The sequence below is a fragment of the Manis pentadactyla genome, chromosome 15, assembly GCF_030020395.1.
Source record: "Manis pentadactyla isolate mManPen7 chromosome 15, mManPen7.hap1, whole genome shotgun sequence".
Lineage (NCBI taxonomy): Eukaryota > Metazoa > Chordata > Mammalia > Pholidota > Manidae > Manis > Manis pentadactyla.
Window position 1 is genome coordinate 14,144,338 of NC_080033.1, and position 23,298 is coordinate 14,167,635.

Here is a 23,298-nt window from a genome sequence, read left to right on the forward strand (position 1 = left end):
GTTAAAGGTTTTGTTCCTTAACTTATGTTAATCAGGAGACACTGAATTACTAAATATTCAGATATTTGATGGTTCTGTTGTTACTGTTTCTCATTCTGGCCAAATAATGTAACCTATATCTTTTGTCTTTTTTGAGAACTTAATTATTAGGAAATATTCTCATCTCTTCCTGCTTTTTTGACAGCTGCTATTTCAACTACCCATTATGATATCCACAGGGTTGTTGAGACTGCTATTAATCTTTGTGCAACATAAAAAGATGAAGTCTGAATGAAGACTACTCACACATTTTTTTCTTTTTAAAATTCTATGCTGAATAATGAGTGATGGGAAAAGCTTTCATATTCTCACTATATTCACTTCTTTTTACATTATAAATTCTTTGATTCAGAGGTAAACAACATGTTTAAAATCCTTCCCATAAATAATGAAGATAATATTTCATTGGTATCAATGATAGTCGTAGGGAATAGCTTTTCCTAAACGTTCACTATGTGATAGGAATAGTTCTAAGCACTTTACATTTATTAACTGAATCCTCATAACAAATCAATACATAGAGCATGATTATATTTACTAATACTTAAGAAATAAAATGCCACTACAGCCCTACATAAAAAGTAAAAAAAAAAAAATCTGAAAGGATAAACAGTAATTTGATGAATAGTAGTTAATTACCACTGTATGAGATGAGTTTAGTATTAATGAAAAGGAGCAGTTTACAAATAGAAAATGTGGATAATTTCAGTAATTATAATAGATGTTTTAAAAGAAAAAGGCAAGCATCCAAAAATAAATTTTGGGAAATACTACTCAGGGCACATTTTATATCTACAAACATGAATAATAAAGTCTTTTTAAAAAGTCATTATAGTCATTAGAAAATAATAAAAACCATTTACTGAAATGGCAATCATATTTTCTGGTGTGATAAAAGCAGAAGGTACAACATGCCATGATTATACATCCTTTAAAATAAAAAATCTGGCAGGATTTGCTCTACTGACTAGATAGCAATCATCTATCACTGATAATGATTACTACTAACCTTGGATTTTTAGTTTTTGGTTTTATGATATGTTTGTGAAATGAAACAAAAGATTAACACTAATTTCAAAAACAAAGTTATAATTTCAACAAAGAATTAAAAAATACAAAGTCACACAATTTAACAGGGTGAAGTTGGTGTAAGCACAAATATACAGATCAAAGAAAAGACAGCCCTGAAACACAAGCAAATATATAAACAAGAATATAACATCACAAAGAAGATAGACCAAAACAAAGGAGATGATAATTATTTCAACAACTGCCATTAGTATAAGGTTTGGGAGTGGGGGAACAGGCAAACTTAATTTACATCTGAATTAAAAAATGTAAAATAAGCAAAAAATAGTTATTTTTTGTTGTTGTTTAAAGTGTAAGGAAGATGACAAGAGCTTTAACCTTTATTATTCATCAGTATGAATTCCCTGATGACGAATGAGATTCGAACCACTACTAAATGCCTTTCCACATTCTTTACAGTTATAGAGCTTTTCACCTGTATGAATTCGCAGATGTCGAGTAAGGTTTGAGCATTTATTAAAGGCCTTTCCACATTCACTACATTCATATGGCTTTTCGTCTGTATGAATTCTCTGATGTTGAAGAAGTTGGGAGTTCTGAGTGAAGGCCTTCCCACATTGAAGACATTCGAAGGGTTTCTCACCAGCATGAATTCTCTGATGATGAAGAAGTTGTGAACTCTGAGTAAAAGCCTTCCCACATTCCTTACAATCATAGGGTTTCTCCCCAGTATGAATCCTCTGATGATTAGTAAGTGCTGAGGCATAACTAAAAGCTTTGCCACATTCCTTGCACTCATAAGGTTTCTCACCAGTATGAATTCTCTGATGCTGAACAAGCTTTGAGCTCTGAGTAAAAGCTCTGCCACATTCCTTACATTCATATGGCTTTTCACCTGTATGAACTCGCACATGTTGAAAACGTTGTGAGCTCTTAGTAAAGGCTTTCCCACATACTTTACATTCATAGGGCTTTTCACCAGAGTGAATTCTCTGATGGTCCATAAGATTTGAGTAATAACTAAAGGCCTTTCCACATTCCTTACATTCATAGGGTTTCTTACCAGTATGAATTCTCTGATGTTGAGAAAGGTATGAACTGTAACTGAAGGCTTTTCCACATTCCTTACATTCAAAGGGCTTTTCACCAGTATGAATTTTAAGATGTCGAGTAACATGTGAGCCACAACTAAAAAATTTCCCACACTCTTTACATTCATAAGATTTCTCACCAATATGAATTCTCTGATGTTGAATAAATTGTGAATTATGACTAAAGACTTTTCTACATTTCTTACATTCATAGGGTTTTTCTTCATTTTTAGTTATCTGATGAGGTGTAAGGAATGTCTGTTGAATAAATGTAGGTGCTTCATGAGTTAGTACTTCTTGGCTGATATGCCCATTTTGATACCCTAGTTGTCTTTCAAAGTGGCTTCTACATTCCAAAACATCTCTAAAATTGGAGTACTCAAGACCATGATTTGTAAGTCCCATTAACTCCCTCTGGCATGATTCTATTTCATAAACTTCCTTTTTTAGAGATAATAACTTGGTTTCACACATTGATTCCAGATCTGAAAGAAAATGAAATGGAAAATAAAATAAGTTTTCTTGGGAACTGTGGTATATAATAAAGGATAAATTTGGTATTTCTCCCCAGTTCCTAGCACAGAGCTTCAGAAACCCTGGGAATTTCCTCAGTGATAATGGAGTGTTTTTGTTATGCTAATGAGGTGACTCATGCTGGCTCCCAAATGGCTTCTACTAGGGGATTGGTCAGCAGAAAGCCCAAGCATGGGATTACAGGGATGAGACTCTCAGCTACATGACCCCTACAGAATAAGGAAGGGCCAGAGATTGGTCAGTAACTTAATCAATCATGTCAATGCAATTAAATGCTGGACACCAAAGCTCAGTGGAGCTTTCTGGTTGGTGAAGATATTGACATGCTGTGAGGGGACACACTCTGACCCCACAAGGAAAGGGTGTAGAACCCCTGCATCAGAAAGCCTATCAGACTTTGCCCTAATATGTATCCTCTATAGTGAAACTACAATTTTACGTATATAACTTTCCTGCATTCTATGAATAATGACAGCAAATTACTGAAACCACAGGGACCATAGAAATCCCTGTATTTATAGGTCGGAAGTAGGAGTGGTCTGAGGATCCCCTGAGACTTGCAGCTGACAGCTGAGGCGGGAGCAGCCTTATGCAGGACTTGCTGTTACCCTGTGAGGTCTATGTGAAGTTTGGGTAGTTAGTGTCAGAATCTCAGCTTACCAGTTGGGGTAGAAACAGAATTAACTCCATAATAAAGGACATATTGGATTAAAGAGATTACAGAGGATCAGCCACTTGAGGAAAGAGCCTGAGATAAGAATTTGATGTGAGTGGCACAGAGGGAACACTCAACATGTTATATGCTGAGTATTCAGTAAAAATACCATTTGCCTTGGAGCTCTGTGATGATGATCTTGGGAGAAGAGAGAGACTTGCTCATGTACTAGTGTAGTGACTGAAAGAGCAGGTAGCTAAAATTTAAGGCAGACAGACAGAAACAATGCAAAATACTGCCACGGAAAGATGACAGGAACCAGAAGCACACTGATGAGCAGTGAGTCACAACTCTGACAGTTATTCACTATATGTTCCCAGGCAATTACTTGACTTCTAAGTCCCCATTTCTTCATCTGTAAAAGGGAGATCATCCTTAACTCATGATTACTGGAGGGTAAAGAACAACATATGTAAATGTCTTTGAGTAAAATATTCAGTATCTGATGCCTATCATTATGAAAGCATTTCTTAACAAAAATGGGGGTCTTAAGCACATTAAATAGTTTGAAGGTATCAAAATGGAGCCTATTGTAACATCTCAAGCCAGAAACAGGGAATTCTATCCAGCATAATCAGTTTTATCCTATCCCTATATGAACTTTCAGCAATTTTCATCTAGTTGAGCTCCTAAGCAACTTCTAAAACCGTCCTCTTCTAAAGTAATTGCTGAAAACTTCCCCAATCTAGGAAAGGAGATAGTCTCTCAGGCCATGGAGGTGCACAGATCTCCCAACACAAGGGACCCAAGGAGGACAACACCAACACATTAAAGATGCAAAGATCAAGGATAAGGAGACTATTAAAATCAGCCAGAGAGAGAAATATGATCACAAAGAAAGGAAAACCCATCAGGCTATCATCAGACTTCTCAGCAGAAACCTTACAGACCAAAAGGAAGTGTTATGATATATTTAATGCAATGATGCAGAAGGGCCTTGAACCAAGAATACTTTATCTGGCAAGATTATCATTTAAATTTTAAGGAGGAATTATAAACAATTCCCAGATAAGCAAAAGTTGAGGGAATTTACCTCCCACAAACCATCTCTACAGTGTATTTTGGAGGTAGATAGAAGTGTTCCTAAAGTTAAACAGCTGTCACTAGAGGTAATAAAAAGGGATAGACAAAGAGTACAGAATATGATACCTAATATATAAACAATGGTGGAGGAAAAAAGGAAGGAGAAATAAAAGAAGAACCATTAGATTGTGTTTGTAATAGCATACTAAGTGAGTTAAGTTAGACTCTTAGATAGTAAGGAAGTTACCCTGGAACCTTTGGTAACCACGAATCTAAAGCCTGCAATGGCAATAAGTACATAACTATCAATAATCATGCTAAATGTAAATGTTCTGAATGCACCAATCAAAATACATAGAGTCACTGAATGGATAAAAAAACAAGACCCATCTATATGTTGCCTACAAGAGCCTCACTTCAAACCCAAAGAGATACACAGACTAAAAGTGAAGGGATGGAAAAAGATATTTCATGCAACTAACAGGAAGAAAAAAGTAGGTGTTGCAGTACTTGTATCAGACAAAATCTACTTTAAAACAAAGAAAGTGACAAGACACAAAGACGGACATCACATAATGATAAAGGGGTTAATCCAACAAGAGGATATAACCATTATAGATATCTATGCAGCCAACACAGGAGCACCTACATATGTGAAACAAATACTAAGAGAAGTAAAAGGGGAAATAGAATGCAATGCATTCATTCTAGGAGACTTCAACACTTCACTCACTCCAGAGGACAGATCAACTAGACAGAAAATAAGTAAGGACACAGAGGCACTGAACAACACATTAGAACAGATGGACCTAATAGACATCTACAGAACTCTCCACCCAAAAGCACCAGGATACACATTCTTCTCAAGTACACATGGAACATTTTCAAGAATAGATCATATGCTAGGCCACAAAAAGAGTCTCGGTAAATTCAAAAAGATAGAAATTGTACCCACCAGCTTCTCAGACCACAAGGCTATGAAACTAGAAATAAATTACGCAAAGAAAACGAAAAAGCCTACAAACACATGGAGGCTTAACAACATGCTCCTAAATAACCAAATAAAAACAAATCAAGCAATATATGGAGACAAATGACAACAATAATTCAACACCGCAAAATCTGTGGGATGCAGCGAAGGCAAAGCTAAGAGGGAAGTATATTGCTATACAGGCCTACTTCAGGAAAGAAAAACAATCCCATATGAATAGTCTAAACTCACAACGAAACTAAAAAAAGAACAAATGAGACCCAAAGACAGTAGAAGGAGGGACATTATAGTAAAGATTAGAGCAGAAATAAATAAAATCCAGAAGAACAAAACAATAGAATCAATGAAAGCAAGAGCTGGTTATTCAAGAAAACAAAATAGATAAACCCCCAGCCAGACTTATACTAACAAACTGGATAACCTAGAAGAAATGGACAACTTTCCAGAAAAATACAACCTTCCAGAACTACCCCAGGAAGAAAAAGAACATCTGAATTGACCAATTATCAGCAAGGAAATTGAATTGATAATCAAAAAACTACCTAAGAAGAAAATTGTACGATGGTTTCACTGCTGAATTTCATCAAACATTTAGTGAAGACCTAATACCCATCCTCCTTAAAGTTTTCTAAAAAGTAGAAGAGGAGGGAATACTCCCAAACTCATTCTACAAGGCCAGCATTACTCTAATACCAAAACCAGGCAAACACACCACAAAGAAATAAAATTACACACCAGTATCCCTGATGAACATAGATGCAAAAATACTCAACAAAATATTAGCAAACCAGATTCAAAAATACATCAAATAGATCATCCATTATCATCAAGTAGAATTTATTCCAGGGATGCAAGGATGGTACAACATTTGAAAATCCTTCAACATCATCCACCACATCAACAAAAAGGACAAAAACCACTGGATCATCTCCATAGATGCTGAAAAAACATTTGACAAAATTGAACATCCATTCATGATAAAAACCCTCAACAAAATGGGTATAGTGGGCAGGTACCTCAACATAATAAAGGCCATATATGACAAACCCACAGCCAACATTATACTCAATAGCGAGAACGTGAAAGCTTTTCCTTTAAGATTGGGAACAAGAAAGGGGTGCCCACTCTCCCCACTTTTATTCAGTATAGTTCTGGAGGTCGTAGCCACAGCAATCAGACAACACAAAGAAATAAAAGGTATCCAGTATGGGCAAGGAAGAAGTTAAACTGTCCCTTTTTGCAGATGACATAATATCATACATAAAAAACCCTAAAGAATCCACTCCAAAGCTTACTATATCCAATATCTGAGTTCAGCAAAGTTGCAGGATACAAAATTAATACACAGAAATCTGTTGCATTCCTATATACTAACAATGAACTAATAGATAAAGAAATTAGGAAAACAATTCCATTCACAACTGAATCAAAAAGAAGAAAATACCTAGGAATAAACCTAACCAATGAAGTGAAAGACCTATACCCTGAAAACTACAAGACTAATTAAATAAAGAGTTCTTGGTAGCTGACATAATTATCAAACTGGCACCTGGCTGACTAGATCTCTTTGCACAAATCAGGGAATAAAAAATGTTGGATAAAGGTACAATGCATGACAAACTGACCAAAAAAATCAGTGGTAGGTACCTATAATGAAGACCACTACTTAAAGAGGAGGGAGGCAGTGCAGATACACAGATGTGTGCCTGTGCACACACTCACACACCAAATATATTATTTTGGGGGTGATAATAGAAACATTTCAGTGAGTCTAAGCTGGAGAAAAGCTAAAAAGGAACTGAATGCAAAATATGAGCAAAAGAGTTTTTTTCTTTAGAGGGCACTTTCTATTTGAAATTAAGAGAAGAATAGTGAGAGAAGGAATGAAAATGGTCATTTATAAACTCATGTAAAGGACTTAGTTTTTCCCAAAGGCCTTGGGTTTTCTTGGGAGCTTCCATGATAACATCTCAAAGGTGCTGTTTCTCCACTGACCAGCGGAGTTGTTATCTGTAATGCTTTGATTGCTTCTGTCTAGTTATTTCTCACTCACCTGAACACAGTCCTCTAGTCAGCTCTCTGCCAACCATCCAGGGCTCTTTCCCTTGTTCCAATAAGGAGATAACTTGAGGCTTAGGAATGTTAAGTCCTGCTCACAAGGAGAAAATACGGAACATGGTTATGCTGTTGGGTAAATCAGATCCAGAAATAAGACCCAGTCCTTGATGACCACCAAAGTGACACCACTACAGGAACAGCCAAAGAGAGAAGATGAAGCTTCCACCACAGCCAACGGAAGCTGCCCATTTCCCTGTCTTCATTTCAGCTCAAACCGTTTATTTGAGAATAGGGAACAGAAATTCACAGTGAAAGAAACAGATATTCCACAGAACTCTAAATTATCGGCACAGATGCCCTTACCCACGGACACCAGGTTGCTGTAGTTCTCCAGCATCACTTCCCTGTACAAGTCCCTGTGAGCAGGGTCCAGGCCCTCCCACTCCTCCTGAGAGAAGTCTACGGACACATCACTGAACACCACTGATCCCTGAAACAGTAAATGTGTGTTACTGGTGTAGAAAAGAAATAATTCAGAGACTATTGTGCTTGTATTGCAAGGTAAAACAAATGAGCTATCATATTGGTGTTAATGAGAGCCACTGTCTCTGGATCTCAAAACAGATGCAAAAGTAATCATAATCAGTTCATTTTATATGAAAAATTCCCAACTGAATTTCATCAAGCCTATGGACTTAACTATTTTCAGGCAACACTTAAATGATACACAAAGATGCAACCAGCAAATTTCAAACAATGGACAATAAACCAGTTTTTTCCTTTTCTAACAAACTGCACAGAAAGAAAAATAGATGGAAGGCACACCTGCAAAGTAAGAGACTCAAGCAATATGTCAGTCAATTGCAGTGCATAGTTCTTACTTGGATTCTAATTCAAATAAATGATTTTTTTTAAGTGAGACAATTATGGAAATTTAAACACTGGGTACTGATGACATTAACAAACTATTTTTAACTGTTTTAAATGCACTAATGACATAATGGTTGTTTTAAAAAAAATAATCCTTATCTTTAAGAGATGCATACCAATTTGCATTTGCTTCAAAACAATGCTATTTTGGGGAGTCAGGACAGGGGATTATGCATGGAAGAAAAAGGTATTAGTACATAAAATAAGACTGAGCTGAAAATTATTGAAGCTGAATGGTAAGTATATGGTAGTTCTTAATATTACTCTTCTTTCCTGTATCTGAAATTTATTGATAAAGTTTTTTTAAGGAGAGCTGGTAGTGAATAATTGCAACAATATTTACAAGGTCCCAATCACGAGTGTAGCCCTGATTTAAATGAAATTGTGATGTAGCAAATCTAATTCATACATATCTTGTAAAGAAATAACTAGAAAATGTCTAAAATGGCTTAATCAGAAATTGTGAAATAGGAATATTAACTTAAAGTATGATAAATTCCATTGTCTTAACTAAAAGAGATGAGGGTATCTTCTTTCAGGGAGTATCATGAGGTGGCGGCATAGGGCCCTCCTAGTAATACTACCTGAACTTTGACAATATATAATTTGACAAATACATTTTAAAACAGCAATATCTCTGAAACAGCATATAACTGAGGTTTTTCATAAACTCTAGTTCACTCTGTTACAAGAATAATTTCCTATTAATACAAATTCTTCAATATAACTTTTGCTAATGTCAGAATTTTTTACATTGTAGATATTACCAGACAATATTTAGAAGGTTCTTCCAAGAGCAGATAGCATGATCTCAAGAATTCATGAGTTGGCTGAACTCACTGTAAGCATCCATCATCCTTATCCTTATTTCTGAGATAAAGAAAACTGGTGATTCATACAGAAATGCCTCATGCCCCACAGATCCCGTTCCACCTCAGACAGGACTTCACGTGCAGATGCCCTAACGGAGTCGCAGTGATCTGGCTCGATCAGCTGCCAATTCCACAATCCTCTGAGCCTCATAAACCAGCTGACCTTGCAACAGTCTAACATTTGGAGCTACCAACACCACCTCCCATCCTCTCTTACTGGTGAATACTGATCCGTGGAGATAAACCTGGCTTTTCCGTGTGTGTTCCCAGCTAAGCAACTCATACCTCCACTTCACCAAATCACTATCTAGACAACACAAGTTCATTCTACAAATCTTCCAGAGGAGAGCACATATCCTCTTCATCATAGCCTCTGGGAGAAGGCTGAGCAAAGAGCAGCTCAATTCTTTACTGAAGGAAAATATTAATGCTGGGCCAAAAGAGGGGTACTTGGGAATGGTATAGGATTATCTGATTAGAATGAGAGGAAATGGGGACCAGGATCCTTAAGGGGAACCCTGATAAACCAGGAATATCAGGAGAAGGAGAGCAAATGCTCACATGTCCTTTTAAATTTTTGTTTGTTATTTGTTTTTTAAGAACTGAATGACAGGAAGGTAAGAAAAAGCATCAACTCACCTGGGCCATGACTGTCAGTATTGCAGGAGAGGATCAGTCCTCTTTGGGGCTGTTTTCCTGAAAAAGAGAGTGTTCTGAGAAGACAGGAAGGAGGAAGCATGGGAATGCTCTGGAAATCACACTGGCATTACCACTCTGACAGACCAGATGCACTACCTTCACCTTCCTGGGCCTGGTAACTCTGGCTAGTGGGAGAAGGGAATAAATCCTACTCCTTCAACCCCAGAAACTGCAGGCTTTAGCTGCAGTGATTTGTATCCTGGCTACTACATCCAAAGGAAAACAGACTCAGATTGACTCGCCTTCACCCAAGCAATACAGGGTCCTGCCTCAGCCAAGTGATTCAGGCCAGACTTTGCCCCACTTTAGTGATGTTGCTATGAACTCAAGACAGCGCTGATATGACCTGCCCTGAGTGGATCCCTCCTCTGCAACCTCATGCCCAAGCTACACTCACCCAGATGGTATCCTTCGGCTAGGAACATAGTACATCCTGATCAAGAAGATCTAAAGACTTACTTAATCAAGTCTTTTTCGCTTCCCAAGTCCAAAACAGTCAATCATCTTCTACCCCCAACCTCACCCCTACCCAACCCCAGCCACACAGAGAGGTGCTCCTCATTCTTACCCTCTAGCTGTTTTGTAACATAAAGGAAAAAAAAACTCTGCTTATATATTTATGACATGCAAAACAATCAGCCCATCAACTTTTATAACTTTTTGATAAGATGTTTTTTACCTATGCATATTTATATAAATTTCTCTTTTTCAATGCTTTAATTTGCTACGCTTAAGTCTTTAATCAATTATTTTATTTTGGTATAAGATTATTTGGTAAAAGACTCTGGTATAAGATTATCAATTATGATTTTTATTTTAATATAATTTATGAGTTAGGAATCCATTTAACTTTTCCCTCTAAGGCTGGCGCTACCTAGCTGTACCAGGCATACATGAATAATATTTCATGGGACATAACATGCACCATTATTTTATATTCCTTTTCTATGTTGTCTTATCCTACATATATATATATATAACCGTAACAGTATTATACACAGCAGTAACAGTAATATAACTTCACTCAGGTTCCCAGACCAGATTCCAATTTGTGTACGTGTGTGGGAGGGGGGTCTTTCCACAGATAACACCAAGCAATTCTCGAACACCAGTAGGGGTGTCTTGAGAATTCAACTCAGTTCTGATGCCATCTGCCTGGAGACAGCACCAGATTCCCCAGGTTCAGGGCGCCGTCCTACAAGACTGCCCTCCACCTGCCACTCCAGACACCAGTCACAAGCCCCAGGCAGTTCCCTGTGCTTCTGCACTACCGGCTACAGATTGGAGGTTCCCACGACCTCCCTATTAGGTTCGATTAATTTGCTGGAGTGGCTCACAGAACTCAGGAAAACAGTTTTACCAGTTTAACAAAGGTACTGTAAAGGATACAAGTTAACAGCCAGCTGAAGAGCTACAATAGGGCAAGGTCCCAAGTAGAGGAGCTTTTATCCTCGTGGAGCTTGGGGGGCCTGGGTCAGTGGCACACGGGAGCATTCTGGTTTCCCAAGCATAAAAGCTCACAGAGAAGCAGGATCCACCCGTGCTTATATCTGCTATATATATTATATATACTATTGATTTTGGTATGTTGACTGTGTACCTTTTTGAATTCTCATTATTTGCATTAGTTTTAAGTCTATAACAGGACCTAAAAATACGCCTGTCTCATTCTCAGTTTAGGACAAACCTGGGGAAGGAGAGCAAAACAATAGGGACCATGAAACCCTGCATTCCGCAGTGAGAACTTCCACTGTTTAATGAATCATGCAATGCAAAAGGAGCGGCTGGAAACTGATTTTGTGCCCTTGGTTCAACTCAAGATCTACTCTAAAGGTATTTTAGATACTGGAGTGTATGAGAAGACTGTCCTTGAGAGAAAGATCGATATTTGTAAAGTACTGGTGTGCTTTCCTACTTCATAAGGAAAAGAGGGGACCCCAGTGTCAATGGGGTTCCACGTGCAATGTGATGAGGATTCTTAGGAAAACTTTCCTGGTGTTCCCAGAGTTTAGAAGACACTAAGTCTGGGGCCTGATTCCCTCCTGGGACTAGATATGACCCCACAGTAGGAGCTGGCCAGGGTCTGGGTTTATTCCAAGCCTACCAAGAGCATTTCCAGTCGGGGTACTTGACCTCCAGAAAAGGGCCCCACAGAGGACTAATGCCCAAAGGCTGGACGTAGGTAGGGTCTGTACGCAGCCAGCTAGAGTAGAGCCTTTGCCCTCTCCTCAGAAAGAATCGATGTGAACATGCCCCAAGGCAAGAAAGGACCAGCGTCAATACAATTAAGATTTCTCTTGTCTAGTCCTCTTTTCCCTGCCTCCAACCTTGAGAAATTGAGAATATCTAGTGAAACAGAGAAGAAGTTCAAGAGGAGGAAAGACAGAAGCAGTCATCAAGGCTTTCTCACTGCAAACTTCTAGCTCAAGGGCCAATACCAAAAAGATTTATGGTATATTCATTAGTACAGTGAAATGGACACTACAGTTACTAAAACAAGACTGATTTTGTGACTGAAAGAAACCAGAGGACTGTTGGTTACCCAACATTTACTGGAAAACTCATCCTTGGGGAGGAAGTCAACTGGCCACAGAGAAGCTTGATAGAAGTTACGGGGAAGAAAAAAGCAATTGTTTCCTAGTTGTTTACTATGGAATACTGTTTTTCTAATAGGTTAGAAAAAAATATTAATACTGGTGATAGTACCTTCTTTCTGATTTTCTTCCTGTGAATGTTTCCAATACTTCACTAATAGGTATTAGGTTAGTTTATTTAAAAAAATTTTAATACAGAAATTTCCAAACACAAGTAGAATTTAAATAGTATCAAACCCTTCATGTATCCATTAACTAGCTTCAATAATTGTCAAGTTATGGCCAGTGCTCTTCTACCTAGTATCTCATCCACTAATTTTAGGTTAGCTTTAATTTTTTTGAACAGCTTTTATTAAGATATGCTTCACATACCATATAAATCACTTAAAGTACACAATTCCATGTTTTCTACTCTACATAAAAATCACAATCTAATTTTGGAACATCCCCCCTAAAAGAAACCCCCTGAACAGTCAGTTGTCATTTTCCCTAAACAAACACTGACCTACACACTCTGTCTTCTATGGATTTGTGTATTCTAGACATTTCTTATAAATGGAATAATACAGTCGCCTTTTGTGACTAGATTCTTTCACTCAGCATGTTTTCTAGGTATATTTATACTGTAGCATGTATCAGAACTCATTCCTTTTTATTGCCAAATAATATTCCATTGTATGGATATGTCATCTTTTGTTTTTCTATCCATCAGTTGATGAAAATGTGGATTATTTACATGTGTTGGCTATTGTAAATAATATTGCTTGAATGGTTATATACAAGTTTATGTGTGAATACATGTTTGCATGTACATCTCTTGGTATATACCTAGGAGTGGAACTGTTGGACCATATGGTAACTCTTAACAGTTGAAGAACTGCCAAACTGTTTTTTGAAGTGGCTGCACCATTTTATATCCCACCAGCAATTTCTCCAAATCTTCACCAACACTTTTTATTGTCTGTCTTATCATAGCTGTCCTGGTAGGTATGAAGTAGTATCTCACTGTGGCTTTGGTTTACGTTTTCCTCATGATTAATGATGCTCAGTGAAGTTAGCTTTTAAGAATCCAGTTCTCTGGAATGTTTTTCTACTGCAATCCATTATACTCCCTTAGTTTCCAAAGGCATTCCCATTCAAGCTGGAATAGGCTATAACTCTTGTTTCCTATTAAGGAAAAGAAATTGAGAGTGTGATGAACATTTTGAATGGCTAATGGGAGTGGGGAACCAGTGCAACTTTGCATGCTTTTGGCCTGGAGAAGGAATTGAGGAAATTAGGATAGAAAGAGCTTAGGCCCAAAAACACTGGAGAGACTGATGCTCACCCTAATTCTCTTGAGTAAAACTCTAGGCTTTTAGTTAAATTTTTCACTTGCACCACCCAAATTACTTTAATTCAGAGGAAGCCCGCTCAAATTGTCATGGCTTATTTTGAAAAAATCTATCTATATTCTAACTCCTACTTTTGTGCCTGATTTTTACATTAAACAGATTCAGAAGGAAAGTTAATAGCCTTATGGAGTCACTACTGGAGTGTTCACTCACAGTGTAATCAAGCTAATATTTAATAGCTGTAGGTACCTGTCATGCTCACAGTCCATTTCCTGAGGAAGAAGGTGCCCACCTGAATGTGAAATTTGTTTTAAGTTTTCTCATTTTAAAAAAGCTAATTTAACTTATTCCATAAATTGCATTTATTGTAGAAATGTCTCAAATTTACTTACTTCCTCAATTAAATGCTAACTTATCAAAGTATGATAAAATTTTGAAGGTTGAAAAATCCCTTACCACAGGAAACAATGAAAATCAGTGTGAACACAAAACCTTAAAAAAAAAAAGACTTTTGAGCTCTGGCAGCACTTAAAGTTAGCCCAACAATAGCTGCACTTTCACCCAACACAAACTCTCAGGCACCACATACATATTTAGTCTTTTATTCAATCTCAAGAAAGAAGAGAAAATAAAAGAGGGCTCCTGGATAACAGCTGACTCCAAGTCTTAGAATAGAAAAAAAAAAAAATTGGCTAGATCTAGAACCTTCTACTGTTGCCAAAAGGTGATGTTATTGTCAAAAATATCAGGTGCTGTGCTGAAAGGATTCCTTTTAAGAGTCTCCTAAGAGAAGCCCTCACTGGCCAAGTAATGAAATTTATGCAACATACTGTGAATACACCTCCTGCCACTTCTCCTTGTACTATGATGGAGTCTATGACAATCAGTTAATTAAAATACTGGAAAGGGCTCTAAGTACACAATACTATGGGAGAGAAAAACAGGAAGTGCAAGAAAGAAGAGGGTAAATAAAAGTCCCTTTTTTTTTTAATGGACATAGTAAGTTTATGTTTGTTTTCTTCTTGTCCTATGATTTATATTTCTGGTATAAAGTACTTCTTTCCATTTGTACAATCTGAGAAGTATAAACTCAGGGAACTCTGAAAAAGGAAAAACTACCAAAACCAAGAAGGACCCACCACACCTGTGGCCTCACACACTAATAAGATAGAAAGTGTATTCCACAGTTAGTCTGCACCACTGGACACACAAAAATCCAATAAGGTACAATAAACAAATAAGCTGAATGTCCCAAATGAGAGCTCATTGCATACACAATCCATTAGCATCAAGAAAATGAACATTTTACTAACAAGATTAAACCCCTAATAATTATATAGTGATATTAATTAGGACAATTTAGGCTTTTTAAAAAACACCACTAAGCCCAGGTCAGTAAATCTTCAGGACAGGACATATAGTTGTAGTAACACTGCAGAACATGCAAAACTTAAGAGCACACATCAGGTCCAATAAAGAAACAGAGTCACAAAAATAAAACTTCTATATAAACACAGAAATTTACATGTCCAATGAACTGTAAAAAGGGACTCAGCATAATGATCACATGCTCGGGTTCAAATGATCTTATATTGTGGAGCCAAGTCCCAGGTACCAACCACGAATAATTGACAATTCAGCCTTAAAGCTAGTCCTTGGTTGTTTTTTTCCTCCCTCATACCTGATTTGGTAATTTATGCCTTATCTCCTTTATTTTCTTTTGAGTTTTGCTAGAGGTTTATCAATTTTATTAATGCTAAAAATTAAAATTATGGCTTTGTTAATTTTTTCTATTGTACAGACTTTATATTTCAAACATATATTTACATTTGAGCTCTTATTACTTCCTATTTTCTGTTCTTTGGGCTTAATTTAGTATGTTTTTCTTAACTTGAAATGAATACATACATCACTAATTTTTCAACATTCTACACTCTTTTTTACTAGCATGTACATTTGTGGCTATATGCTTTCCCCAGGTCAACTTTAGCAATACCCCAATTTTGATAAATTTTCATTATCATTAAATTTAAAATATTTTTAATTTTTATTGCAATATCTTCTTTGATTCACAATTTATACATTGCTTAAATCCCAAACATTGGGATATTTGTAAATATCTTTTTGCTATTTATTTCTGGCTAGATTACACTGTGATCAGAAAACATACCGTATTATCTCAATCCTTTGAAATTTATTGAGATTGTCACAATCACATATTCCTTTTATAGTGCTGCATATAATAAATTTGGGTAAATGTCTCATATGCATCTTAAAATAACAGTGTAGTTGTACGGAACACTGTTCTACATGTAGCTATTAAGTCAAGTTTGTCAATCACATTGTTCAAATATAATACAGCTTTACTGGATTTACATTAATTGATCTATCAGTATTGAGAAAAGTGCTAAAAATCCCACTGTAATTGTGATATGTCTATTACTACTTTCAGTTCTGCCAAATATATTTGAAGTCATTTTATGAAAGTAAATATATTTAGGACTGTAATACCATATTGGTGAACTAAAGCTTTATTATCTCTAGTAAAGCTCCTGTTCTGAAGTCTATTCTCACACAATGAAGTCGGGAATGTAAATTGATAGAACTTAGGAAGCTGTCAGTATACATTAAAGCTGAATGTATAAATAATCTGTGACACAGAAATTTCACCCTAGGGATATACCCAACAGAAATGAATTCAATGTGCACCAAAAGACATTTATAAGAATGTTTATAGCAGCCTTGTTCATACTAGCCCCAATATGAAAACAACTCAAATACCAATCAATAATGGATAGAAAATAAATTGTGTAACATTAAGACAATGGAATTTTAAATAGCAAGAGTAATAGTGACCTACAGCTATGTGAAGGAACATGGATGAATCTTGCAAATTCAAACTACATAATATTATTACATAGTACATTCTTATTATACATGAAATGTAATGTTGAGCAAAAGCAGTCAAGCATGAAAGTAGATATTATGTGATTTATGTAAGATTCAAGAACAGGTAAAACTAATCTATGATTATAGAAAACACAATAATGGCTAACTTTGGAAGAGGTAGATAGTGAATGGATGGGAAAAGAGTTGGGGTTCTGGAATGCTGGTAATGTCCAATTTTTCTGTTTTGAGCTCTAGTTGAGTATGCTCATTTTGTAAAATTCATTAAGTCATATACTTTGATTTTTGTACTTTCTGTAATTTAAAACCATATGATATACCTTTATATCAGCAGATCCATGAAAAAATACCAAGTGACCAAGTATTAGACAAAATAAGGGACCTGTATGGTTGTAAATTGCTAGCAGGAATTTAACTTGGATAACCACATTGAAAATCAGTTTGGCATTATCTAGGAATTTTGAAGATACACACACATCCTATGGTCCAGCAATTCCATTTGTATGTCTATACCCTAGGGAAGGATGCATATGTGTAGCAGAGTACTTATAAAAGTATGTTTAGAGCAGCCCTTTCTAAAGAGCCAAAAACTAGAAAAAAACAATGTCCAAATTACAGCTACATGTACCAACTTACATGAGTAAGCCTAAGAAATAAAATATTGTGTAAGAAAGCAACACTCACAACAGTTTGTTTAGGGATGTATGGGTATGTGATAAACATTAACAAAAACAAAAACTGTCATCAAAGTCAGGATAAGGGTTACCTAAAGAGGTGAAGAGATTAGGTATATTCTGGGGGCAGAGCTAACGGGCTTCAGGAGTGTTGACACAAATGTTTGTTATATAGAAGTTCCCTTATAATTACTTCATAAATTGTATGTCACTATTTCAAGCACTTTTTTGTATGTCTGTAATATTCAGGAATTTCTTTTTAAAAAGAAAGAAAAACTCCTAGTTTACAAATTCTTTAAAATAATCATGTTGTAAAATTCCTGATTAGAAAAGACATATGCACCCCTATGTTTATTGCTGTACTGTTTGCAGTACCCAAGATATGGAAGCAATCTAAGTATCCATCAACAGAAGAATGAATAAAAAAGATGTGGTATACATACACAATGTATTATTATTCAGCCATAAAAAGAAAAGAAATCAACTTGATCATCAGGGGAAACTAGTAAACATAATGTTGCTCATGTAATTGTAGATTAATTACACCAAAATAATAAAAAAAAAAAGAAAAGAAATCCTCTCATTTGCAACAACATGGATGGAGCTAGAGGATATTTTGCTCAGTGAAATAAACCAGGCAGAGAAAGACAAATACCATATGATTTGTGGAGTTTAAAAACAAAAAAAGAGATCACACACCTCAACACCCAGAAAGAAAATAACTTGATTAAAAAGTGGGCAGAGGATCTGAACAGACAGTTCTCCAAAGAAAAATTCAGATGGCCAGCAGGCACATGAAAAGATGCTCCACATCACTAATTATCAGGGAAATGCAAATTAAAACCACAATGAGATATCACCTCCACCTGTTAGGATGCCAACATCCAAAAGACAGACAACAACAAATGCTGGTGAGGATGTGGAGCAAGGGGAACCCTCCTACACTACTGGTGGGAATGTAAATTAGTTCAACCATTGTGGAAAGCAGTATGGAGGTTCCTCAAAAAACTCAAAATAGAAATACCATCTGACCCAGGAATTCCACTCCTAGGAATTTACCCAAAGAAAACAAGATCCCAGATTCAAAAAGACATATACACCCTTACACTTATCACAGCACTACTTACAATAGCCAAATTAGGGAAGCAACTCAAGTGTCCATCAGTAGATGAATGGATAAAGAAGATGTGGTACATAATACACAGTGGAATATTATTCAGCCATAAAAAGAAAACAAATCGTACCATTTGCAACAACATGGATGGAACTAGAGGATATTATGCTCGGTGAAATAAGCCAGGCAGACATAAGAAAAAAACAGATCCTACCATTCGCAACAACATGGATGGAGCTAGAGGGTATTATGCTCAGTGAACTAAGCCAGGCAGAGAAAGACAAGTACCAAATGATTTCACTCATATGTGGAGTATAAGAACAAAGGAAAACTGAAGGAACAAAACAGCAGCAGAATCACAGAACCCAAGAATGGACTAATAGTTACCAAAGGAAAAGGGACTGGGGAGGATGGGTGGGAAGGGAGGGATAAGGGCAGGGAAAAAGAAAGAGGGCATTACAATTAGCATGTATAGTGCATGGGGGGCACGGGGAGGGCTGTGCAACACAGAGAAGACAAGTAGTGATTTTACAGCATCTTACTATGCAGATAGACAGTGACTGTGAAGGGGTATGTTGGGGGGACTTGGTGAAGGGGGGAGCCTAGTAAACGTAATGTTCTTCATGTAATTGTAGATTTGATACCAAAATAAAAATAAAAATAAGCCAGGCAGAGAAAGACAAGTACCAAATGATTTCACTCATATGTGGAGTACAACAACAAAGCAAAACTGAAGGAACAAAACATTAGCCAACTCACAGACTCCAAGAAGGGACTAGAGGTTACCAAAGGGAAGGGGTTGGGGAAGGTGAGCGGGGAGAGAGGGAGAAGGGGATTAAGTAGCATTATGATTAGCACACATAATGTAGGTGGCCCAGGGCAAAGCAGTATAGTACAGAGAAGACAAGTAGTGACTGTAGCATCTTACTGTGCTGATGGACAGTGACTGCAATGGTGTGTGGGTGGGTGGGGGATAATATGGGTGAATGTTGTAACCACAATGTTCATGTGACACCTTCGGAAGATTGTATATCAATGACACCTTAATAAAAATACATAAATAAAAATAAAGTGGGCCTCTTGTAGACAACAAAAAACAAAGCAAAGCAGAAGGAACAAAGTAGCAGTAGACTCATAGAGACCGAGAAGGGACTAGTGGTTACCAAGGAGAAGGGGTTGGGGTCAGTTAGGAGGAGGAGGAAAGGGATAAAGGGGCACAATAATTTGCAATCACAATATAAGCTAGTCACTGGGACAGTAGTACAGCACACAGAATAAAGATTCTGTAACATCTTACTATGTTGACAGATATAGTGACTGCACTAGAGGTGGTGAAGATTTAATAATATGGGTAACTGTTGAACCACTGTGTTGTGCATATGAAACAAACATCAGATTTATATCAATGATACTTTAAAAAAATGTATGTGTGTTTAAAAGGAAACTAAAACAGTACATAGAGAAACTGAGCTCTTTTCTACATTAATATATGAATATTACATAGAAGTAAATGAGGGAGAATACTGAGATATGTGTGTCCACCCAGAGGGCTTCCCATCATTTTCTTGAATAGAAATTTGTAAGAACCAAGTCACTTGATAACTCTGTGTTAAACAAGACCATCCCAGGAGAAGCAAAGCAAAAAGGAAACCCCACTGCACCTTGTATTTGGTTTGGCCAACAGCCATTCCTCCTCCTTCCTCTGGGGACCCTTCTGAGAAGAGCAGAGCTGAGAAGAAGAAAGGAATTATGAGATGGCAGGCCTTGTGGCCCAAACTGCCCAGACTGGAGGCAGTTCTGGACCCACATCAACCACCCATGGAGACAAGGCGAGAGGTCAAAAGAGTCAAGGCTGTCCTGAGCATTCCTAGTGTCAGAAGGAGAGAAGTCTCTGCTGCCCAAGACCTCAGTCTGACCTGACCTCACACAGTAACCGCTGGTACACACACGCTATTACTCCGGCACGATAACAACTACCCTGCAAGTGCACACGCAAAGTTGCACGATAATACACACATCCTCACAGTCACAGCCAGCGCACTTAGTGCTAACATTCATGCCACCACCGTCACACACAACCCGCAGACAGAGCCGCATGATCACAGATTCTGACACAATGTCACACAAAATTACACGGACCCAAACTCACAGCCCCATCACGGGGACAGTCTTGCCTGCACATACACGGCCACGCGGTGTCACAGCAACACGGGGATATCCACAGGCACCTGCAAGCAGAGCTCAGAGCTCCGCACACGGTCACCGTCACAATGACACCCGCACACAGCGCCGCAGTCACATTATGCCACATTAGCACACATGTAATCCTACACCTCTTGTCCCCTCCACCCCTCAGCCCGACCAACTCACACAGGGCGGAGACTCCAGACCCGGCCAGACAGTTCCTGCAGACTCCCAGGGACGAGCCGGAACAACCTAGTCGGAAACCCAGTACCTAGGCCGCTCACTTTGCACTTCTTCTCCGGAGGCCGAGCGTCCCGCAGGCAAGTGAAAAGGCAGCCCGGGTCCTCGGGGGGCGCTCCTGGGAAATGTAGTTTGAAGCCGGATCCGCTGGGGCAAGACGGCGCCCCGACCTCCGGTTTTCCTGCTGGTGCACAGGCTGGGCCAAGCCGACATCCTTGCATCCCTGCCAGGAATCTTCGAGATCAACATGCAGTCTCTGGGTAAGGCTCCCACACGAGTGCAGGCCCCACGTCCTGGAGACAAGCTTCCTCCACGGACCGTGCCAATTCCAGGGAGCCATGTTGCCTGAGAAATAGAAAAGGTCGCTGGATTCGCAAGTTCTTCTGGGAAATGTAGTCTAGACCGGAAAGCGTGAGGTACCCGCCCAGGAAGATTGTCTCAGAAGACCTGCGCTGAACTTGCCTGCAGTCCTTTCAGGGAGACCAGGAGTTTATCTTGAAGGATAACGTTTAGAGAAGGAGCTTCCATGAAGAGACGAGAAGTCAAGCATAATGACATCAGGTGGAACCTATGTGCCAAGATCAGGATATACATGTTTATGTTTAAGGGAAGATTGATCCCAAAAACTACGTCTCAGCATGATTTTTGCAGGAATTGACAAGCTGACCCTAAAATTCAGATGGCCTGGAAGGGACCCAGAAAAGCCAAATAATCGTGAAAATGAAAAACAAAGTTAAAGGACTCATGTTTTCTGATTTCAAAACTTACACAGTTACAGTAATCAGTATTATTGGCATAAAAATAGATTTCTAGCATTGAGAGTGCATAAATAAGCCCTTATATTTACAGTCTATTGATTTTCAACAAAGGTGCGAAAGCAACTTAATGCAAGAAAGAATAGTCTGTTCAACAACATATGATACGGGAACAACTGGATAGACACATGCAAAAAAAAGTTACTGGAAATCTAATTATTCTAACAACATTTGTTGACAGTGCTATTACCTTTCTCAAATCTGTGGTAGGCAAGATAACAGGCACCCCAATATGACCACATTCTAATTCCTGGAGCCTGTGAATATGTTACATTACATGGCAAAGGGCATTAAGTTTAGCAGATGGAATTAAAGTTGCTAAGAAACTGGCCTTAAAATAGGGAGATTTTCCTGGATTATATGGTTGGGCCCAATGTAACAGCAGGATCCTTAAAAGGGGAAGAGGAAAGCCAAGCATAAGAGTCAATGTCAGAGTGGTATAATGTGAGATTCAACCAATCATTATTGGATTTGCAGATGAAAGGGGGTCCACCAGCTGAGGAATGCAGGAAGTTCGTACAAGCCAGAAAGGGAAGGAAACAGATCCTCTCCAGCCTCTAGAAAGGAATGCAACCATGTCAACTCGATTCTACAACAGTGAAGTTCATTTCAGACTTTTGACCCAAAGAATTATAAGATAATAACTATGTTGTTTGTGCCACTAGGTGGATGGTAATTTGTTACAGCAACAATAGGAAACTAATAAAGCAACTTTATTAATCAATTATCCATGTATCTATGAGTCTAATTCTGGAATCATGTATATGTCTATCCTTAGCAAATACTAGCCTAGTATGAATACTCCTTATTGAGAAATAATTCACATAGAATGAAATGCACCATTTTAAACTGTACAATTTGATGGATTTTGCTACATTCACGTGGTTTGTGCAAACATTACTGCTGTCTTATTCCTGAATATTTTTATCATCTCAAGAGAAACCCTGTACTTGCAGTGTTCACTCTCCATTGCCACCTTCCCCCATCAACTGGCTTCCAAAAATACATTTTCTGTTTGTTTGGATTTGTCTAGTCTAGACATTTCACAAAAATTATATGAGGCCACTTGTGTCTCTTACTTAGCATACTGTTGCCAAGGTTCATCCAAGTTGTATCAGTACTTCATTCCTTTATATTACTAAATAATATTTCATTGTACAGATATACCACCTTTTTTTTAGCCATTCCTCAACTGATGGACTTCTGGGTTGTTTCTAATTTATGGAAATTATAAATAATGGTGCAGTATATTCATAGGCACATTTTTTATGTGAAAATGTTTTAGGTTCTCTTAGGTATGTACCTAGGAGTGGTATTGCTGGGTCCTATGGTAATTCTGTTTTAACTTTTCAAAGAAAAGCCAAACTGTTTTCCACATAGAGTTTTAGTTTTTCAGGATAAAAAAATTTCTGGAGATCTGTTGCACAGCAATGTGAATGTATATAATACTACTGA

The 23,298-nt window shown here is 37.7% G+C and overlaps 1 protein-coding gene and 1 long non-coding RNA gene across 10 annotated transcripts; one reads left to right on the forward strand and one right to left on the reverse strand.

Moving 5' to 3' along the window:
• Positions 1-1,111: 1,111 nt before the first annotated feature.
• On the reverse strand, positions 1,112-21,607 carry ZNF383 (zinc finger protein 383). 9 transcript variants are annotated; one of them, XM_036876898.2, is made up of 6 exons: positions 20,975-21,017; positions 20,266-20,333; positions 9,922-9,978; positions 7,844-7,970; positions 7,476-7,571; positions 1,112-2,644 (listed from the first exon to the last, which is right to left on the reverse strand). In XM_036876898.2, exons 3-6 carry the CDS (start codon positions 9,928-9,930, stop codon positions 1,452-1,454), a joined length of 1,425 nt encoding a protein of 474 aa, XP_036732793.2. In that variant the 5' UTR covers positions 9,931-9,978; positions 20,266-20,333; positions 20,975-21,017; the 3' UTR covers positions 1,112-1,451. The 9 variants fall into 9 exon arrangements, with proteins under 9 accessions (XP_036732793.2, XP_036732743.2, XP_036732801.2 ...); XM_036876848.2 differs by lacking the exon at positions 7,844-7,970 and having other exon boundaries at positions 20,975-21,606; XM_036876906.2 differs by lacking the exon at positions 20,266-20,333 and having other exon boundaries at positions 20,975-21,141.
• On the forward strand, positions 14,999-17,937 carry LOC130681147 (uncharacterized). Its single transcript, XR_008994200.1, has 2 exons — positions 14,999-15,133; positions 17,577-17,937. It is a non-coding gene; the product is annotated as an uncharacterized LOC130681147 (long non-coding RNA).
• Positions 21,608-23,298: the final 1,691 nt, after the last annotated feature.